The 19,456-nt window shown below is 36.1% G+C and overlaps 3 protein-coding genes across 7 annotated transcripts in view; all 3 read right to left on the bottom strand.

The window, feature by feature from the left end:
* The window catches only part of LOC113066145 (apoptosis regulator Bcl-2-like), a 46,581-nt gene extending 44,343 nt beyond the window's left edge, over positions 1–2,238 (bottom strand). Inside the window, exon 1 of one of the 2 annotated variants that reach the window (XM_026237835.1) lies at positions 920–2,238. In XM_026237835.1, the coding sequence (XP_026093620.1) occupies positions 920–1,474 (555 nt within the window). In that variant the 5' untranslated portion in view covers positions 1,475–2,238. The remainder of the gene's footprint in view (positions 1–919) is intronic. The other variant, XM_026237836.1, reaches the window with a different exon arrangement.
* A 1,194-nt stretch (positions 2,239–3,432) lies between these two features.
* Positions 3,433–11,090, bottom strand: LOC113066144 (cytochrome c oxidase subunit 4 isoform 1, mitochondrial-like). The gene is made up of 5 exons (XM_026237834.1): positions 10,895–11,090; positions 8,628–8,721; positions 8,343–8,504; positions 6,995–7,126; positions 3,433–3,702 (listed from the first exon to the last, which is right to left on the bottom strand). Exons 2-5 carry the CDS (start codon positions 8,719–8,721, stop codon positions 3,569–3,571), a joined length of 522 nt encoding a protein of 173 aa, XP_026093619.1. The 5' UTR covers positions 10,895–11,090; the 3' UTR covers positions 3,433–3,568.
* A 1,439-nt stretch (positions 11,091–12,529) lies between these two features.
* Positions 12,530–19,456, bottom strand: part of LOC113066143 (5'-AMP-activated protein kinase subunit gamma-2-like) — a 62,750-nt gene continuing 55,823 nt past the window's right edge. For 2 of the 4 annotated variants that reach the window (XM_026237830.1, XM_026237832.1), the window contains 7 exons: positions 19,389–19,443; positions 18,970–19,096; positions 18,289–18,454; positions 18,161–18,198; positions 17,924–18,070; positions 15,615–15,708; positions 12,530–13,855 (listed from right to left, as the gene is read on the bottom strand). In XM_026237830.1, coding sequence (XP_026093615.1) covers positions 13,818–13,855; positions 15,615–15,708; positions 17,924–18,070; positions 18,161–18,198; positions 18,289–18,454; positions 18,970–19,096; positions 19,389–19,443 — 665 coding nt within the window. In that variant the 3' untranslated portion in view covers positions 12,530–13,817. Of the gene's footprint in view, positions 13,856–13,951; positions 14,029–15,384; positions 15,709–17,923; positions 18,071–18,160; positions 18,199–18,288; positions 18,455–18,969; positions 19,097–19,388; positions 19,444–19,456 lie in introns of all 4 variants that reach the window. The other 2 variants (XM_026237833.1, XR_003279132.1) reach the window with 2 other exon arrangements.

Raw genomic sequence — 19,456 nt, 5'->3', positions numbered from 1 at the left:
AGTTATACAAACATATTTGAAACACAGTAAAAAGTAAAGAATATTTAATATTAAATATTTTTTCATTCTTCATATTAATATAATATATAATAATAACTATTAATATAATTATATATGAATTAATATACTTAAAATTAATATATTAGAGATAAACATTTGTTATATATACCATTTTTTACCATAAACTTTTAACATATGTGTTGAAATGATTTACCACCAAACAATCATTAATAATTCATAATGACCTAGCATGCACATGTCAGTAAAGTCACATGTCCATGAGAAAAAGTGTGTCTGCCTCAATTTTTTACATGACATAAGAGGGGTGTGGCTTACATTGATTGAACTATCACTTTCACCTTGACTGAACTTTTAAAAACTCAAATAATTATCCCATTAACATAGCACTGCAGACGCAGCGAGCTGTTAAAGTATAAATACTCAACTTGCACACCATAAAGTCCCCTTGAATCGAATTATTATTATTTATACATTTATTTTATTTTATTTTATAAATTGTATACATTTATTTTGACTAGTGATGACATACTTCCTAATTAAACAGGAAGTTTAGATGGAACATATTTTAAATATATAGTAGCCTTTAGCTAGGTCACGGCCGTAAACATGAATTGCTGCCTAGTTGAATTGCATGAATTGCTCTAGTATAATGAAAATTATACTAGATTGGACAAGAAAATCAGTGACAAGATCGGGACTCAAAGGCACAAATACTTTTGGATGCAATAAATACACAGGGGCCTCATCAGTATCCAATACTACTAAGACATTAATGACAGTTTGTTTACATACAACTGCATGCGTCTTCGGTGTTTAACAAGACAAGATTTCAAACTTCAGCTGCAAGGAAGTAATAGACGACTGGGCAAGGGTAACGACCATTTGACCATAAACTTACCCAGCCTCCATTTTCCTCGATCCAGTTTTCCAGAGGCCCGTTCAGGTAGTCTGTCATCCAGTGTGCAATATTATCTACCTGGGACGCCATTTCCCGGTTGACGCTCTCCACACACATGGTCCCACCAAACTCAAAGAAAGCGATGATCCGCCCCCAGTTCACTCCGTCTTTAAAGAGCTCTTCTGCAACGGCTAAGAATCTGCGTTGCGTTGTATTGGTACTGAATATAAAGCGGTGGGAAATCTCCTCAAATTCGCGCTGGTACATCCTTTCTATCTCGTCTCCAGCCTCGCGTAGCGCCCGGTAGATCCTTGAATAAGGGTCTGAACGAGTGACCCTGTGAGCTATCAGGCATTCAGAGTCGTTCCCCCCGCCGGCTGAGGGAGCCTGGAGCCTCCTGTCAGAGTTTAGAGAGGAGTCCTCGATTCCTTTATTGACGGTGTCATCATCCTCCCCAGAAGATTGAGATTTCCACACATATCCCCTCTTTGAAAGTTTGATATTGATGTATTTCTCCACAATATTCCGATTGTCAAAGCGAATTTCGTTGGCCATCGTTATTAAATGCGATAAACACGAACGCGAGCAGGGAAAAGTCGGTTATTCGTAGTACATCGTAACGGAAAAAACGTCCTCTCACAGAAAAAAGTCTCCAAAAAATGCCACATTCACATGGCGTTGATGTGAGTTCTCTCATTTAAAAAACATTTTTTTAAGGAAAATTGTATTATTTAGTTCCACATTCATTGGTTATGACTCATAAAAACGTTATCTGTTAACTTAATAGTAAGAGCTGTCAGCGACGTCCAGCGCGCGCGGTGATGTGGAGATATTACATGGATTGGCCGTTGCTAGATCCGCACACGTCTCGAGCGCAGCGCGAGGAATGCCGCTTCTCAAACTCACTGCGCTTATATTCCAGTGAACCTCCAGCCAAGAGCGAAAAAAAGAGAGGAGACGTCGTTGACGTTACGAGACCGAAGAAGGGAGTTAAAGCAAACGCTCTATTTCTAATTATTCCACTGACATTCGAGCTCACAGAAAGACGGAAGAGAAAATAGCGACCAAGTCAGCGCACGAAGAAGCACTTTTGCTGTGTGTAAAATGTACTAGTAGATTTCCATTTCATTTTTTGGCAAGATACAGTTTTTCCAACGCGCGCGCCGCGGATCGTGCAGAAATGAAGCGCCGACGAATGACATCGATGCTGGCGCGTTCATTGAAGCGACGCTAGAACGCGTTTGAAACTGATCACTAAAGATCCTCGCTCTACTGGGGCAGCACTTCCTCTACGTCACACCATTCATTGCTTTTGGCGTAGTACTAGGAGGACTCTCCAGATCAAGAGTATTTATGGTGCCTGAGTTTAAAGTGCACTTATTCTCAATCTTCAAAGCCTTGTCAAAGATTCTTTTCGTTATTCCCTCATCACGACTCATAGTTGAGGCGTTTTTAGTAGACATACAGAGTTCTCATATTTTGACAAATAAATGTCCCGTCAGAGGAAACAGGGAAGATCGCAACATATTTTGTTCAAACGTCAGGTTTAGAATGTTTGTAGGCTATAATACAAAGATGATAGATAGATTTGCTGCTCAGTTATTATCAGTTTTACTGATGACCAATTATTAATAAAAGTAAATAAATACATTTTCAGGATTTATTGGTGAATACAAAATATTCGAAATAACACAATATTCAATCAATACAAAGTCAAAAGAGCAGCATATATTTGAAAAAAAAAAAAAAAATATATATATATATATATATATATATATATATATATATATATATACAAAAAAAATAACATTTACTGTTATTTTACTGTTTTGCTTCATCCTTAAAAAGTATAATATAAATTACCAATCTTAATTATATATATATATATGTGTGTGTGTGTGTGTTATTATTATTATTATTATAGTCATATAAATTATGGGAATAATAATTTCTGAGTAGTTATAATCCATAAAAAAATTATGCTAGTGCCTTTTTAACTTAATCAGTTAACTGAGAAATTAGAAAATTTGGTTCAAGCTTTTAGGAAAGGTCAACAGTACTACTTTAAATCACTGATGTTAAATTCACTGGTTATACTGAACCTAATGAGCAGCGTGTCTTCTTAGTTGATATGACATTTCAAGAAGTAACAAATGTGTGACTTCTAAAACTGTTTTAATCGTGGAGCTACAAATCTTTATTTGACACAACTATTTATGTGAACTGTACTAAATCTTTTCAAAATGATGGAAAATGTGGAATGCATGAGCACCTAAAATATGCTTTCCCTTTTACACAGACACACACTCATAAAAAGTAAATTTGTGCAGTTGGAAAGTGATTGGATTAACTCACACACCTCAGCCAATAAAAGACTCTCTTGCACTGTCTGCACCAGCCAATCACATTAACACACATTCACTTCCACGGTAGTCAGGAATCAGGTTAAATGTACCAACACAAATGCTTTGTTCTCAGTATAAACAGTACCAAGCCAAAAATACTGAAGCAGCTCAGAGTTTAATTCAGTGTATTTATTTAGATTCACATTTATTTTAAGGCTGTCGGCTGTCTGCACAGCATTATTGAGTTTGGAACATCTCATTAATGCAATCCTGATACATTTTTAAAAATTAAGGTGGAACGCATTTATTTCCACTGTTTCTTTTCGTAGTCCCACTTATTAGAGAATCCGTGGACAGGGTTCACTCTCATATCTATCATCCTCTGCGTCTGCTGTGCCATCGACTCCTCAGACAGAGTGTGCGGAACATCACCGTACACTGTGAGAAAGAGAAAATCAACATAGGTGACATCAAGAAAGAGTGAGAATGAAAGTATAATATTCTTGTGTAAAAATTGTTCCCCCAAAATTGTATAAATCTGTCATCAATTATTCACAATCTCAAGTAGGAATTTTAATTTTAAGTTATATACTTAAAGCTATAACTTTAAGATCTATTAACAGCTCAAATTTGAATTGTATTTTTTATTTATTTAGAAATCCCCTTACACTCGTTCGTTTGTTTGTTTCACAAAATAGCGCATAATTTATTAAGAGTTCTAAAAGCTTAAGATAAAACACTGATAAATAATTGTAAAAAGTGTAAAAGAAAAACATGGGAATGTCGAGTGTGAAAAACAGTTAATCGTGCAAAATCCACTTCTATTTCTCCCCTTACTGGAAATGTAGACTTGTCAGCAAAAAAAAAAAAAAAAGAAAAGCCCAACAGCACATAGCGACCAACTAACAGAGGGCAGAAACCGACAGCTCAGACTCTTCTGTGGAGTTATATCCTCCAGGCAAAAATGGGACAAAAAAAAAAAAGTAAACAAACTAGAGAAACACATTGCGTCTGCAGAACATGCACAAACCTGTCTGCTAATATCACAGACCTGGTTCATGTAGAAATAGAGCCAATAAACATGCAAATGTACCATGTCAAAAAAAGGTTGCAGTTGCAGTTGAAAATCCACTTGCTTCTATTACTATTATTATAAAAATGCTTCTGTTATTTATTTATTTATTTATGTAATGTTGTATATTATCAGCATAATATACATTTGAATTGAAAAAGTTTAAATGAAAAAACAATATTTTAAATAACATTTTTCTTATTGATCAAATTTTTCACAGGCCATTACTCCAGTTTTCAATGTTACACTTTTCTTTAGAAATTAATGTAATATACTTATTTGTTGCACAACTGATGACCGATAATTAAACATTATTGTTTTTATTATCAATTTTGTACACATTTTTTGTGGAAACCATGATAAAAAAAAAATTCCAGGATTCTTTGATGAATATAAAGTTCAAAAGAATAGCATTTATTTGAAATAAAAAAATCTTTGGTCATTTTATAAATGTCTTTAACTTTTGATCAATTTAATATGTCCTTGACGAATGAAAGTATTAATTTCAACCTTTAAATCTCATTTACCCCAAACTTTTTAACAGTAGTGCATCACTGGTTTCCATAAAATGATTAATCAGCAGAACAGTTTTCAACATTGATAATAATTTGAGCAGCAAATCAGCATATATGATAATGATAGGTAGAATAATGTGACACTGAAGACTTGAGTAATGGATGCTGATAATTCTGCTTTGCATCACAGGAATAAATTACATTTTAAAATATATTCAGACAGAAAACACTTATTTAAAAATGTTTTAATAAATAAACATTGAATTTCTTTAATTGTTGCTATAATGACAGCAGTCCACATTGATTTAACCTCATAATATTTTTTTTGTTGTACATTAGTTTATTTCCAGGATTAAATTTTGAATCCCAGATTCTCGGTGTGGACTGTTATCTACTGTTTGGTTTATACTATGTCAAAGGGCATCTCCCCTTCTGAGACCCCTCGAGGCAGATGGTACAGTTTCTGTCACAAAAACACATCAATAAGATTATGAATTTTGTTTTTGCCAGGTGGAGTCAGTGCACCTGCCCTGAGGTATGTACAGGACATTCTGTTCAGTTTTTGAAGACTTGTGGGGCACAGATTCCTGCAAACCCCTGAATAAGAACCTGCGGTTGGACTGTATCCCAGGTGGCTTTCCCCTTTCATCTCCTCTTTTAAATCCTGACAATTGCTAAAGTCAACCTCAGACGAGTCCTAATACCCAGCTCTAATGAGTTTGAGGAACAGCAGCCCAGAGTAGAGTCTTTCAAGTCACAACATGAGCCAGACATTGCAGGAAATACCCAGTGCTCAACCGACAACTGACTTTTGGACTTCTATACCTTTCTGGCTTTGACGTGGCTACACCTCTCTTTCTCCCCCCTCAAGGATCCTCACCAAACTTTTGTTCTCACAGTTTTTCTTTTTTCTTCCCTCCTTGCGGTATTTTCCTCTACTGCATCTCTCCTGAGGTGATGTAGCATTGACTTCCTTCCTCAAAGAACTGGGGCTTCTGAGACAGAGATGGAGGAGACTCGTCTGCTTCCGCTCACACACACACACACACAATGCACACTCATTCTGTTTTAAACATGTCAACTGCTTTCAATCCGTCTTAGGCACACACAGCCTTGGAAATCTTCTTATCATTCTTGAAGAAGTTCAGCTGGGTCTTAAGGGATTCCTGAACTGAAGCTGTGGCTCAAACACGTAAATCTTTCCCCTCTTTTTCGCTCCGTCAAACCATTGACTGGAAAATACAACCCAGTCCAATTATTTCAGCGGGAGTGTGTGCTGCAGGTAAAAAGGTTTTGCTGATTCTTCCATCTGACATGTGAAATCAGAGCGAAATCTGACGTGTGAAATCTGTGCTCTAAGAACTGGTGGTCACATTAGAGGAAAAGGATAAAAAAAGAACTAAATTTAAGTGAAATGACCTTTAAGCAAGGTTTTGGCCATTTTTAGTGAAATTTTAGTAAATTCTGTCATCATTTACTCCCCTTCATGATGTTCCAATCCTGTATGACTTTCTGTATTCCATGGAACACATAAGATGATATTTTCAAGAATTCTGGCAACCAAACAGTTTTAGGTCCCATTCACTTATATGGACAAAAAATACTATGGAAGTCAATTTGACACAAAAGAAAATATTTGGAAGAGTATGGCAACCAAACAGTTTTGAATCTAATTGACTTCCATAGTACGGGCAAAAAACTTATATTGACAAAAAATGCTATGGAAGTCTATGGGACGAAAAAATAAAATAAAAAAAGAAATTATTTGAAAGAATACTGGCAACCAAACAGTTTTAGGTATCATTGACTTGGACAAAACATACTATGGAAGTCAATGGAACCTAAACATGTTCATCAACATTCTTCAAACTATTTTCTTTTGTGTTCCACAGAAGAAAGAATGATATGAAGGTGGGGGGGGGGGGTGTTTTGCATTCCTTTAATTTAGCAGAACCCAATCTATCATGATGCTTTTCGATTTGATAACTGTTTCTGATTTCAGATTGTATGAATGAATAAATCAACACAATTAAATCCAGCTGAATCTCACATCAAAGCAACAGAGCTTTCCTGCCATGATAATCTGGTAATCAAAAACTGTTATGCATCTTTAAGAGGATGTATCATACATATATAAACCCACCATAGATACGCTGCCACCACACCAGCAGCCCGGTGAAGCCAAGGAAGATGAAGATGCCCCCAAGGACAGTCATCCACTCTTTGGAGCCTTGCCTCATCTCTGCATACGACAGCTCATGTGTGAGTCTGTATACTGCAAAATAAAGTATGAAAAACAAAACACCACAGATGATCTGAACAGTAACTTGGATTTAATAGCTTGCCCTGCTTGCATGATCACTTAAAAGCAAGTAGGGTTGCCAACATTCAACTCAAAAACTTGTACAACGCTGCCATCTGGTGGGAAATAACTTTTAATACCTGAGGCCAAATGAGTGTGAAGTCATTAACATATCTGCCATAATCAGTGTAATTCCCAAGAACCATGCCCCATTTACTATATTAATAATTCAGCCTTGAGGGATCTTACCCTGGTAAAAGAATCTATTATACATCACAAAGTAATATAAAACTGAAATATTTAAAGAAATAAAAATAAATTATAAAAATATAATTCAATATAGAAAATGATCAAAGGTATACAAAATAATCTTTATATTTATACCAGGCTGTATTGATAACTAAGGGCTGATTTGTGACATTAAGCCTCTACTAGAACTGGAAAAATCCTGCTGAATCCTCACAGTTGTAAAAGCAAATAACTCTAATAGCTACTCAAGAAAATTGATCAGTTTCTGCTAAGTGTTCAATCAAAAAGCTGTTCTTCATAACTGTCCAACTAAGAGCAACACTAAATAAAGGATATGTACCTATATAGCCATAATTATATATTTAGAATTAGTAAGATTAAAAAGAAAAATAATAATATGTTTTTGAAAGATATATCTTTAGCTCACCAAGGCTGCACAAATCTTTTTTTTTTTTTTTTTTTTTTTACAATTTACAATGTTTTAATGTGTTTTAAATTAAAATGTATTCCTGTGGTGACAAAGCTGAATTTCCAGCAGCCATGACTCCAGTCTTCAGTACTTGATCATTCAGAAATCATTCTCAACAGTAAACATTTATAATTACTATCAATGTTAAAAACAGCTTAATACATTTATGGAAACTGTAATCATTTGATGAATTATTTCATATTAAAAAAAGTCTTTTAATGTGTCCCTGTGGAATAAAAGTATTAATTTCTTATCTCGTCTTATAATTTGTATTAACCCCAGATTTCTGAATGGTATTGTTTATCATATTTTCGTTACAGTACCTACTTCTACTAACTGTAACTGTTTCCTCCACACCCAGGGTCAAAGTCTAACCGGTTCTTGTAACAATAGTAGATGTATGTCTGATTTATTTCCTTATTAAGCAGTAGATTAAAAAGCTAAAAGTTGGTCTAAGTCATGCAGATTTACAAGCCAGTTTCTCCTCCTTGGTGAGCTGGGTCCATGATCCCTTCTCTTTCTCTTTGAGTTTCTTCTGCTCTGCACTGAGATTTCTGACAAATGGAACATCTGGCAATGGCGTGTCCAGACGGTTGTTGTACTGAGGAATGGAGCAATCAATCACATCAACATCTGAGGACAAATGCACAAGAACAACAACAGTCAAGAGTTTGAAAGTATCTGTCCAAATAGATAGATAGGTAGATGTGAGTGACAGCTGTATGGTCTCTATTGCCCTTGAGAGTGTGCGGTCACCGTGAGTGTGTGCAGCCCAGGCGGCAGATGAAGTGGACACCCTCCTCCAGAATCCAGACTGCAGTCCCCGCACCAGTGAACGAGTGGCCAGCATCTAAAAACAGTGCCAACATGTATTGGCCGGCCTTATGGACAACTCATTAAGCTTTCAGGAAAGTCAAACAGGGATCAGCATGACAATAGCTGGGTCTCAAAACTTATAGAAAGGTGACTTTCTGCACTTTGGTCAAGTTACCAGTTTTGACCATAGTTTTCAGCAAAGCCCTTATTGTAAAAATGTATTCGTGTTATTTGGCGCTTTTCCAATGCATGGTACAGCACGGTTGATCCAAACTTAAGTTTCTCTCTTCTGCTGAGTACAAAGAAGATATTTTGAAGAATGTTTACAACCAAACTGTTGACGGCTACCATCAACTGTTTGGTTACCCACTCTCTTCAAAATCCTTATTTTATGCTCAGCTGAAAGAAGCTTTAAAGGGATAGTTCACCCAAAATTAAATGTTCGTTATCCCTCTCCAAACCTGTATGCATTTCTTTCTTCTGCTGAGTAAGATAGAAAGAATATTGTTGGTAATCAAACAGATATACGTATTTTTTGTCCATGTCATTTCATCATTGGAAGTTAATGGGAACCAAAACTGTATGGTTATTATTCTTCTAAATTTCTTATTTGTAAATTCATTTACATGATAGGGACTGCACTTTTAAAGAGATTGCCCTAAAACTGAGCAATGTCTACCTTCAATTTTATCATTCAAAGGATTTTTTATATTTTTGATGTTTTCTTGATGCTCACCAATTCTGCATTTTTTTTTAAATGAGAAATTCAGTAAAAACAGTAATATTGTAAATTATTAGTACAATTTAAATGAACAGTTTTCTATTTCAATAATCTTAAAATGCAATTCGTCCCTGTCATGGCAAAGCTGAATTTTTTTTTACAGATTTCAGCGTCACATGATTCAGGAATAAATTCTAATATGCTGGTTCGCTGTTCAAGAGACATTTCTTATGATCAGTGTTGAAAACAGTGATTTTTTTTTTATATACCATCATATACCTTTTTGGATTTTGTTATGTATAGAAAGAGGGCTTTGTATGGAAATAGAAATGAATGCAAAAGTCTTTACTGATCGATTTAATGCATTCATGCTAAATAAATTGATTTCTTTCAAAAAATATATTACTGACAGAAAACATTTGAATAATAGAGATGGCTATGGGCATTTCATTGTTTAATATTTTTAGATTTTGTTCAAACTTAATTTTCCCAGATTTTCCATGAGGGAGAGTCCTATTCAGGGAATTCCACAGTGGCACTGGAGTTACTATGGTTACCATGATGAACAGTACCAAGAGCTGCCTATATAGAGAGCATGAGTGACTGACTGGACAGCTTGCGCTTGTGATGCCCAGATATGCAGTGAAAGTAATCCTGGTCACAGGACACACAGCCAATGACCTTGAATGAGTTTCTGCGAGAGCGCTTCAGGAAAATTAATACATGCAAATGGAAAACGTGAAATGTCTAATGACACTGGTGTTCGACACAGAGATGAAATGGACAGCAACATGCTTAAGATTGTGGGAATAAATTCAAAAGATCACTTTTCATAACCCTGCACCTGTCAGATATGCTTGTTTTCAATATAAACGAGCAGATATGCAACTAGAGTTGGAGAAATTGACTATGTGCCTTCTGTCACGTAGAATATTCTGCAGCCGCTAAAATTACTTCGAGGGGGGCGTGACGTCAATATCTAGCAAAGTGAAACAATACTATTCTAAATATAAAGTCATCACGCGCGCATTCTTTCAATATTTGCAATCGACAATTCTCATGCAAACTTAGGCTACTTTGAGATATTAGCAGCATATAATAATCTAAAGTATTAAATTTGATAAAATATAGCCTAGTCTATGCACAAAAAGTTATTTCAAGTTCAAAATATTGTTTGTAAATAGGCTTCGCTGTTATTTTAGACGGATTTACAGTATGCAAAAGCGAACAATTGTAACATTTTACTGACTATTAAAAAAAAATGCATAAACGTTAAAAGGCTATAAATGCGTAGTTGAGGAAATAATTTGCATGTTTTGGCTTCACTCCAGAGGAACTTTCTTAACTCGTAACTCTTTATCTTTTTCACTCTTTTTATTTCACACGCAATTTTCTGGAATAAAGCGTTTGCAAATAAGCATCAATGAGTATTTATATTTAATAAATTAGGCTACTATTTACTATTCAATTCCACATATGAATTTACCTTAAGATGTGAAGGTCTGAGCTTGTCGACAAGAACTTGCCTACGTGCTCTGTCTTTATGGTTTCATGGATCAGTTAGAAGCGGGTGGTTTGTGAGTCAGGTGTCTATTGCCATCAGCGGAAATGAGCCAATGAGCGCGAGGCAGGAACCTGCTCTCCAGAGGCGCACAGAGCGCGCCACCGAACGCAAGAGGGGCCTTTTAAAATTAACCTACAGAGATTAATCCTGAGAGAGATTTGTATTTCATCGACAATATCTGAATGGTATTCCTACTCACATCTATTGGAATGTGTTTTGTCCGGCAAGTTTTGGTAATATCCACATAATCTTTTGCATTCTGTTTAAGATATTTGATGCCTTTCAAACAGGGAAGGAACGCATGGTGATTGAAAACTATTAAACCACAATTTATTGCTTTTCTGCCCTCTGACTGACAGTTGTTGTTGTTGTTTTTACAACTTAAAGACCTTTTAGTATAGGCTAAATGGAAGTGTCCACCTTAAGTACGTGGTATAGCCTAAGAGCATTTGATGTCTGTTTTTCTGTTATAAATATCTCATTGATTTACATCACAAGGAATCGGTATATGCATTTCATCCAACTTTTAACCTTATAAATAGCTAACAGCAGCAGTAAATTGCCTATTTTTTTCTCAATTTGTATCTAAAACTTGTTCTTCCTCGAGTAGATATGAACTCCATATTCTCATACTAGGATATGAAAGCCTACAATGATAATTAAAAAAAAAAAAAAACATACACTTTGTAATTTTTTATTTTATTTATATTTGTCTAAAGGTTCAATAAACTGATAGCTTAAGCTATATTTCATATGTCAGAGAAGTAACTGAAAAAGCCCAAAACTTATTGACTGAAATTACATCCTGGAGCAATAATGTGTTTCCAAGAACAATAATAAATATGTGAAGCTGGCAAACTTAAAACAGCATGTTGTTTCGAAGGCATCTTGTAAGAATTCCCTCAGGGGCAAATGGTATGTCACGTGACCTGTCACGCCTCCAACTGACAACAGTTGTTGAATCCTGGATAGATTTAGGCCTATCAGCCCTGCTGAAAAAAACAAATAAATAAATGAACAGCTAAAACCAGAGTAAGCTGGTTTGATGGTCTTCGCTGGAAGTAGCTGGTCTCCCAGCCTGACCAGCTGAAGAAGTGGCCAAAACTCCTCTCAAACCAGCAGCTGACTAGCTATATGACCATGCAGGCTTGACCACCAGCTAAAACCAGCTGAGGTTTTTTTTTTTCAGCAGGGAAATTGCCTTGTATTTGGATTTACTCTCCCACCATTGCTGCATTGTCAAAACCATTAACGTGTAATTATTCCAGTTAATACCTTATCCATATCTTAATTATTTGTATTTATAAACAAATAGTACTTTGGAAGTTTTGTTGTAACTTCCTCTATACCAACAGTGGCAAAAACGGTCATATTCATGAAAAAGGATTTTATTTTAAAGATTAATACCTGGGAAACCCAGAATGTTGCTGAATATTGTTTAACTTTTCATAGGCCAAATCATTTCCATGTTTTTGTTATTATTTCAAAAGCATACACTAAACACAGCTAATTTGCCAACGATCTCAATACGAAAAAAATAAAAAAAGTTTTAGAGACTTAGTTTATTCATGTTTATTTACCTGTAAGACAAAATAAAAATGACTATAAATCAAGATTATCCATCAGCATCTCATGCCAGTGATATGCATTTATCTCTGGACATTTCTCTTTTTATAATGACAACACTAACATAGCTGTAAAACATGAGGAGAACTTAAAATGTGAAGTATTACAAACAACATTTAAAACACAGAAAAATAGACCTTTCTCTGGCACTTGTAGATTCCTCAGACAGCTCTGCGTGCGTGTACAGTACAGTCGATACAAGCAAGAGGTCAGTAACCTCATGGACAGGAAAAAGAAAAGTGGGATTTTAAGGTTGAATTGCATCGAACATCAAGTCATTGATCAGCATGTGGTTTTACTGCATAGGGGCTTTTCCATTCTCACACTTAGACATCACTCTCAAAATTACAAAAGTGCTAAATATAAATAAATAAATGTTTTAATTATCATATACAGCATCCTTTCAAAAACATCAAGAAAAATCATGAACACCCAAAGTGAAGAAATGTAGAGCTCTGCAATAAATACAAGTAGTGACACACACCAAAAAAGCAAAAGGGGGCTTTTTTTGTTTTTTTGTTTTTGTTTTTACAACTGTAACATTCACTTCGATTTATTTAAACATTCAATTAATCTTGTTCCGTTGGCAACCAGTAGTGGGCGATAACTGCTGGACAGAAGGCACCATCGACAGATACAGAGGAAACCATTTCTGTCTCCATTTACAAAGGGACTGTGGCGGAGAAAGACTAAACGAGTTCCTAAATTCAGGAGTAGTGAAAAGTACAAATATGTGAAGCGGACTCATACTCCACAAGATGAAAATCGTATATAAACGAGGAACACATCGTCATAACATGCACTGGATACTGAGATTATTACTGAATGCCACCCCCCCTCCAACAGAGGCGATTATGGTACAATCCGTAGTCTGTGTGCAGACCACTACTCAGACACCAGATGGCGTTGTTTTAGGTCTAGGTAAAAATATAGTTACCATAGTGTGCGTGCAGAAGCTTAAGTGTGATAAAATAGGCAGAGTTCACAGTATCCTTCTGAATAAGAGATGATCCACTACGTCCATCTATAAATCAGATAACAGCCCAATCAAGCAGTCCGTGTACCCACACACCCCTTCTTTTGCCCTCTAACAGCACACATCTAGGTCAAGTTCGTTGGTCCCACGCTTTCATTCTGACATGTGGCGCAAACTTGTGGTCACCGCTTCTACTTCAGTCTCTGACAGCAACGTCACATGACCCAGCAATCTCGGCACGCATCACTCCGTCTCCGCTTTGCTCTCCTTCCTGGTCATACCTGCAAAGATAAGAGAGTAGATATTATGTACTGTAAAAGAGAGGTCAGTTTTTAGTTGCAATACTGTTTACAAGCACTAGCAGGCAGTTTACGAACATTTTTTTTTCAACAAGGGCTGCTTGGAGATCTGGATTCCTGCCCAATTTTGTTCCAGACAGCCTGCCATACACCTGCTAGTAATAAGAAGTATAATAGGTATACATGACATATTTTTTATGCTAAAACCCAGAACTGAGCATTTTAGCACTTCTGTTTCCATCGTCCTGAAGTTTAAGTTGATGCTTTAAATAAGGTCAGTTAACGCAAGACCATATTTTAACATTTTATTCTACGACATAAAATGCACTAGTAGTATGTCCTTGTGAGTTTTTATGAAGATAAATCATAAATTTAGTGCATGCATCAATTAATGCCATGATTTCAGGAATTTAAGACATTCTGCACCAATTTAAGACATTTTTAAGGTCTTAATTTGTGGAAGATCAAATTAAGACTTTTTTAAACAAGAAGAAATCCTGTTTAAAGCTTTTACTTGTTTAAAAAGGGAGTGGCTAAATGGGACTACTCATGATTACAGCACTTTATCAAAATCATCTTGATTTCCCCGGTTCAGAGTGTTTTATATGAGTTGAAACTTGAATTTGCAGGAAAGTCCATCTCCAGAGCAGAACTGTACCACAGGGCAGAATGTCATTTGATCTGTACATACTATTTGCAATATAAGCAGCATCACATCTGCTACTTAGGATTCATAACACTCTTCACAGATGCAATTAATATGCAGTGTTATAAATTCCCTGCCCACAAGACAGGCTCCAAAGCACAAAGTGACCTCTCTAAAGGAAAGAGATTTTTAAGTTTTCAAAAGTTAAAGTTTTTTGCCAAAACAGAGAGAAGTGTATTATGTCCCATCATCTGATTTAGATATCTGTTGTATATAGATGTACATCATATTTAATTGGTTATGCAGTTATGCTCATAAGTTTACATAGCCCTTTGCAAAATATGCTAAATGTTAAAAATTGTAACAAAATTATAAATATGGAAAGTAGTTTCTGAAGGACAGTATTAAGAAAAGCAGGCAGTTTAACTGCTCAGAACAAGAACAGACTCATGAACAACTATCACGAAACAGTTGTTGATCATCCAGGTAATGACATTAAATTATTATTAAATTCAAGGGTATTTAAACTTTTGAACTCAATTATTATTTTGTCTGTGCACTATATGTAAACATTTGTTATGCTAAACAGCTTATTCAGGACAGTATTAAAAAATGTTAAAATAATTCACATCTTCCATATTCTGCAAGATGTATGTAAATGTATGAGCCGAAATGTTTAATGATCTTACTGGGAAGACCTATGACATTATGTGTATGCATGTGTTGAGAGGACACACAGTGAGTGGTTGAGTTACTGCAGATGGGACGCCCTGCAGTGGGAGGGGCTCTGATGTACTACAAGTGTCTCATTAATCAAAATCATATGCGCGGAAATGTGGGCGTGCACACATACACACACACATACACTGCCCTCTGGAATCAAAGCCAATCCCGTCTGGTTCTGTGATGGAAACAGAAAGTATAAGTTGGCACATGCCATCCTTGCGCACATCATGAGCCAGGCAGTGGTCATGCATCGTCTTCTTGACCCCAGCAGAGGTAGCAGTGGCGGTAGTACCTGTGGCTCGGGCGAGAGAGGTTGGGAGGAGGAGGGTCCTGCTGGAAGTGTGCTTTAGGAATGCTGAGCAATGATACCTGCGGGGTTGAGAACAAGTGCCTGGAGGATGTCCGACAGAGAAACGATGCCCACGATGCTGCCGTTCTCATCCACCACCACCAGCCTGTGCACCTAACAGAGAACAGGGAGACATCAGCATCTAGAGTAGCCCTGGAGTACATAGGACAGTGAACAGCTCTAGAATATCTCCTAGAGTAGCTCCAAAATATGCTCTAAAATATTGAGAACCAAAAGCAAAGATCTCAGCAACTCAAGCATATCTCCTCTATAGTGAATTATACAAGCTCTTGAATATCTAGAAACAACAGCAGAACTAAAATATCACAATAAAAGCTAAGAGCAGCTTTAGAACATCTATTATACAGACGATCTAGAATATCTCTTCTAGAGGGAACCAGAATAGCTACAAAATATCTAGAAACGAAAGTAACGCTAGAATATGACCATAATAAAGGCTAATATTAGCTCTAGAGCCTCTATTAACCAGATGATCTAGAATATCTCTTCTAGAGGGAACCAGAATAGCTACAAAATATCTAGAAACGAAGGTAACGCTAGAATATGACCATAATAAAGGCTAATATTAGCTCTAGAGCCTCTATTAACCAGATGATCTAGAATATCTCTTCTAGAGGGAACCAGAATAGCTACAAAATATCTAGAAACGAAAGTAACGCTAGAATATGACCATAATAATGGCTAATATTAGCTCTAGAGTCTCTATTAACCAGATTATCTAGAATCTGTTCTATATTAAAACAGAACCCCTACAAAATATCTAGAAACAAAAGCAACGCTAAAATTTGACCATAATATATGCAAAAAGTAGCTCTAGAACATATATTACCCAGATGATCTAGAATATCCCATCTATAGTGAACTTGAGCAGCTCTACAAAATCTAGAAAAGAGTGTCACTAGAAAAATGCTCTAGAGCATATATTACCAGGATGATTTTGAATATTTTTTTCTATAGTGAATTAGAAAAGCTAAAGAATATATAGAAACAAGTGTGATGCAAGAATTACCACAGTAAGACAAAGAGCAGCTCTACAGCATTTATTACCCAGATGATCTAGAATATCTCTTTCCATCTATAGAGTAACTTGAATATTTTCCTTTATAAAGACAAACATCAGTTGTAGAATATCCATCAGGAATATCTATAATGAACAAGAGCAGCTATAGTATATCTAGAAAAAATATCACCACTATAAAGATCAAGAGCAACTGCTGAAAATCTGCAAACAATAAATAAATATAATATATAGTAGCAAGATCTGCTCTAGAATTTATTACCAAGGCTAATTCTAAAATATTTCCTCAACAAAGAACAAGAGCAACTGATGACTGTTTTCAAGAGCACTGTAGAGACTATCATACCAAGAGCTGCTCCAGAATATCTATTACTAAAAGTGACTCTAAAAATGTTTTTTTTTTCTTCTATAAAGAGGTAAAGCACCTGCTAAATGTTACCAGAGCAGATGCATATCTAAGAGATGCTCTAGAATAAATTACTAAGAACAACCCGAACATTTTTCCACTATAAAAAGCAAGAACATTTGTACAATATCTATTACAGCTCCTGCATATCTCATAGTAGTGAACTGGAGAAACTATAAAATATCTACAAAGACTATAAAGACTTGCCTATCTATTAACAAGTTCGGCTCTAGAATATATCACCAAGAGCAACTCTACAATATTTAGTAGAGCAGCTGTTGTCTATTACCAGATTTATACCATATTTTCCGGACTATAAGTCGCACTTTTTTTCATAGTTTGGCTGGTCCTGCGACTTATAGTAAGATGTGACTTATTTATCAAAATTAATTTGACATGAAGCAAGAGAAATTAACCAATAGAAAACATTACCGTCTAGAGCTGCTGCTCGGTGCTCCTTCAGCTTCCACTGAAAACATAGAGCGCCCTCTCGTGGCTGTAGACGGTAATGTTTTCTCTTGGTTCTTGGTTCTAAACAAATGCGACTTATAGTCCAGTGCGACTTATATATGTTTTTTCCCTCGTCATGACGTATTTTTGGACTGATGCGACTTATACTTAAGTGCGACTTATAGTCCGAAAAATACGGTAATAGCTATTGCAAACGGCTGTTCTAGAATAAATTACCAAGATCAACGCAAAAAAAAAAAAAAGAGAGTAGTTGCAGAATACATACAACAAAGAACTGGTCAAGCATATCTTCTGAATAGAGAACAACAACAGCTAAAGAAAACGTATAAAACCAAGAACATATCAATTTTTTGGTCTTAATAACAAGGTTGCAGATATATGAAAACAGAAATGAAGGCCGCAGGAAAGCTCACCTCAGCCTTGACTATCCGATCTACTATCGTTTCCAGTGTCTCAAGTCTATTGCACTTCATGACCCCTTCAAAGTACTGTGACCTGTGCATCAGCGCCTGTGTCACATTAATGTCAAGGTTGTTGTACGTCTTTTCAGCAGCAAGATTCTACAAACACACAAAAGGATCATGAAAGTCAGGAGAACGGGACAAACATTTTCCACACTCAACAATAAAATAAATACATAACATACTTACAATGACATCAAATTTGGAATAAATATCTACAACTTTTCCTGAAAGGCAAAAAATACAAAAAATAAGTTTTAAACGTCATTTCATGAGTGTTACAGTATGGGAATCCACTTTTCCCTCTTGAATCATACCGGACTCATCCACCACAGGCAGCGCTGACACTCTCCTCTCCACAAAGATGCTGAGTGCAGTGATGATTGGCGTGTTGGGGTGGATGAAGGCGATGTTGCTGTAGGTCCCGATGCTCAGCTCCTCCAGCGTCTGCTTCATAAAGGCGGGCTTTGGCATCTCACACACCTGAGACACACAAACACAAACTACTCTGTCGGCTTTTTAATATTCTAGAATTCAAGCAACATAAGAACATGATCCTTTTAGGAATTATATTGGCTATCTGCCTGTTTGTCAAACAAAAAAAACACTCTATAAAGTACATTTTATTTCCCATTTCAGTGCATTTCTATGTAAGCTGTCCTGTTGAGGCTTTAAAACTTTGTGACATTGTCCTGAAAGATTGGAAGTGGTGTACACTGCTGAAGTATTTAAACAGCCATGAAATTGTGATCAGATAGATGACATTAACCTAGAGACTGTTCTCTTCTTCTTCATCTGCTCTACCCCTCCCTTCCTCTGCACTTTTTCATCCTACTCATTCAATTCCTTCCTCATTCTTTGTCAAACTACAGGAAATGACTGGGCGCATTATTACAACAGCAGTTAAACCTCATACCCCACCAAAAAAAAAAAAAACATCCAACTGAAATCTTACTAAATGCAGAAATGATACATATAGAATATATTGATGAACTTACAAACAGCTGAAGGAATTTCAGGATCCTTTTGTGCGTCAAAATGTAAAGTGCATTTCCACTGACAGGGTCGATGACGGGTAACCGGTGGATCTTGTTTTTGATCAGTGAATACACAGCATCAAATATGCTGAAGCACACAAAATATAGAGACAGAGAAAGTCAATTTCACTGCGGTGACCTGAGGAACAGAAGGGCATCTTCAGAGGACCCTGATGAGATTCAGAGTTTTGTCCTTCAGGACAACGTGCACTGAATTATTGAATATACTGAACTATAAGCAAACAAGACCACGCACACAGGAAAGGGCAATACATGAGAGGAAAAGACTGTTTTTTACTAAAGGAACTCTAGCGGTTCACTACACTAATATCCTCTTCAACATATAAGATCATGTGTCTTCTCATAGTAAGGCATAGTACCTTGCATCTGGAGATATGTTCACCAAAGGCTTGAATGTTTCTTGTAGATACAGCTCTGTTGTCAAAAA

This window comes from Carassius auratus, chromosome 49, assembly GCF_003368295.1.
Source record: "Carassius auratus strain Wakin chromosome 49, ASM336829v1, whole genome shotgun sequence".
Classification (NCBI taxonomy): Eukaryota; Metazoa; Chordata; class Actinopteri; order Cypriniformes; family Cyprinidae; genus Carassius; species Carassius auratus.
This window is presented reverse-complemented; position numbering and strand designations above follow the sequence as displayed.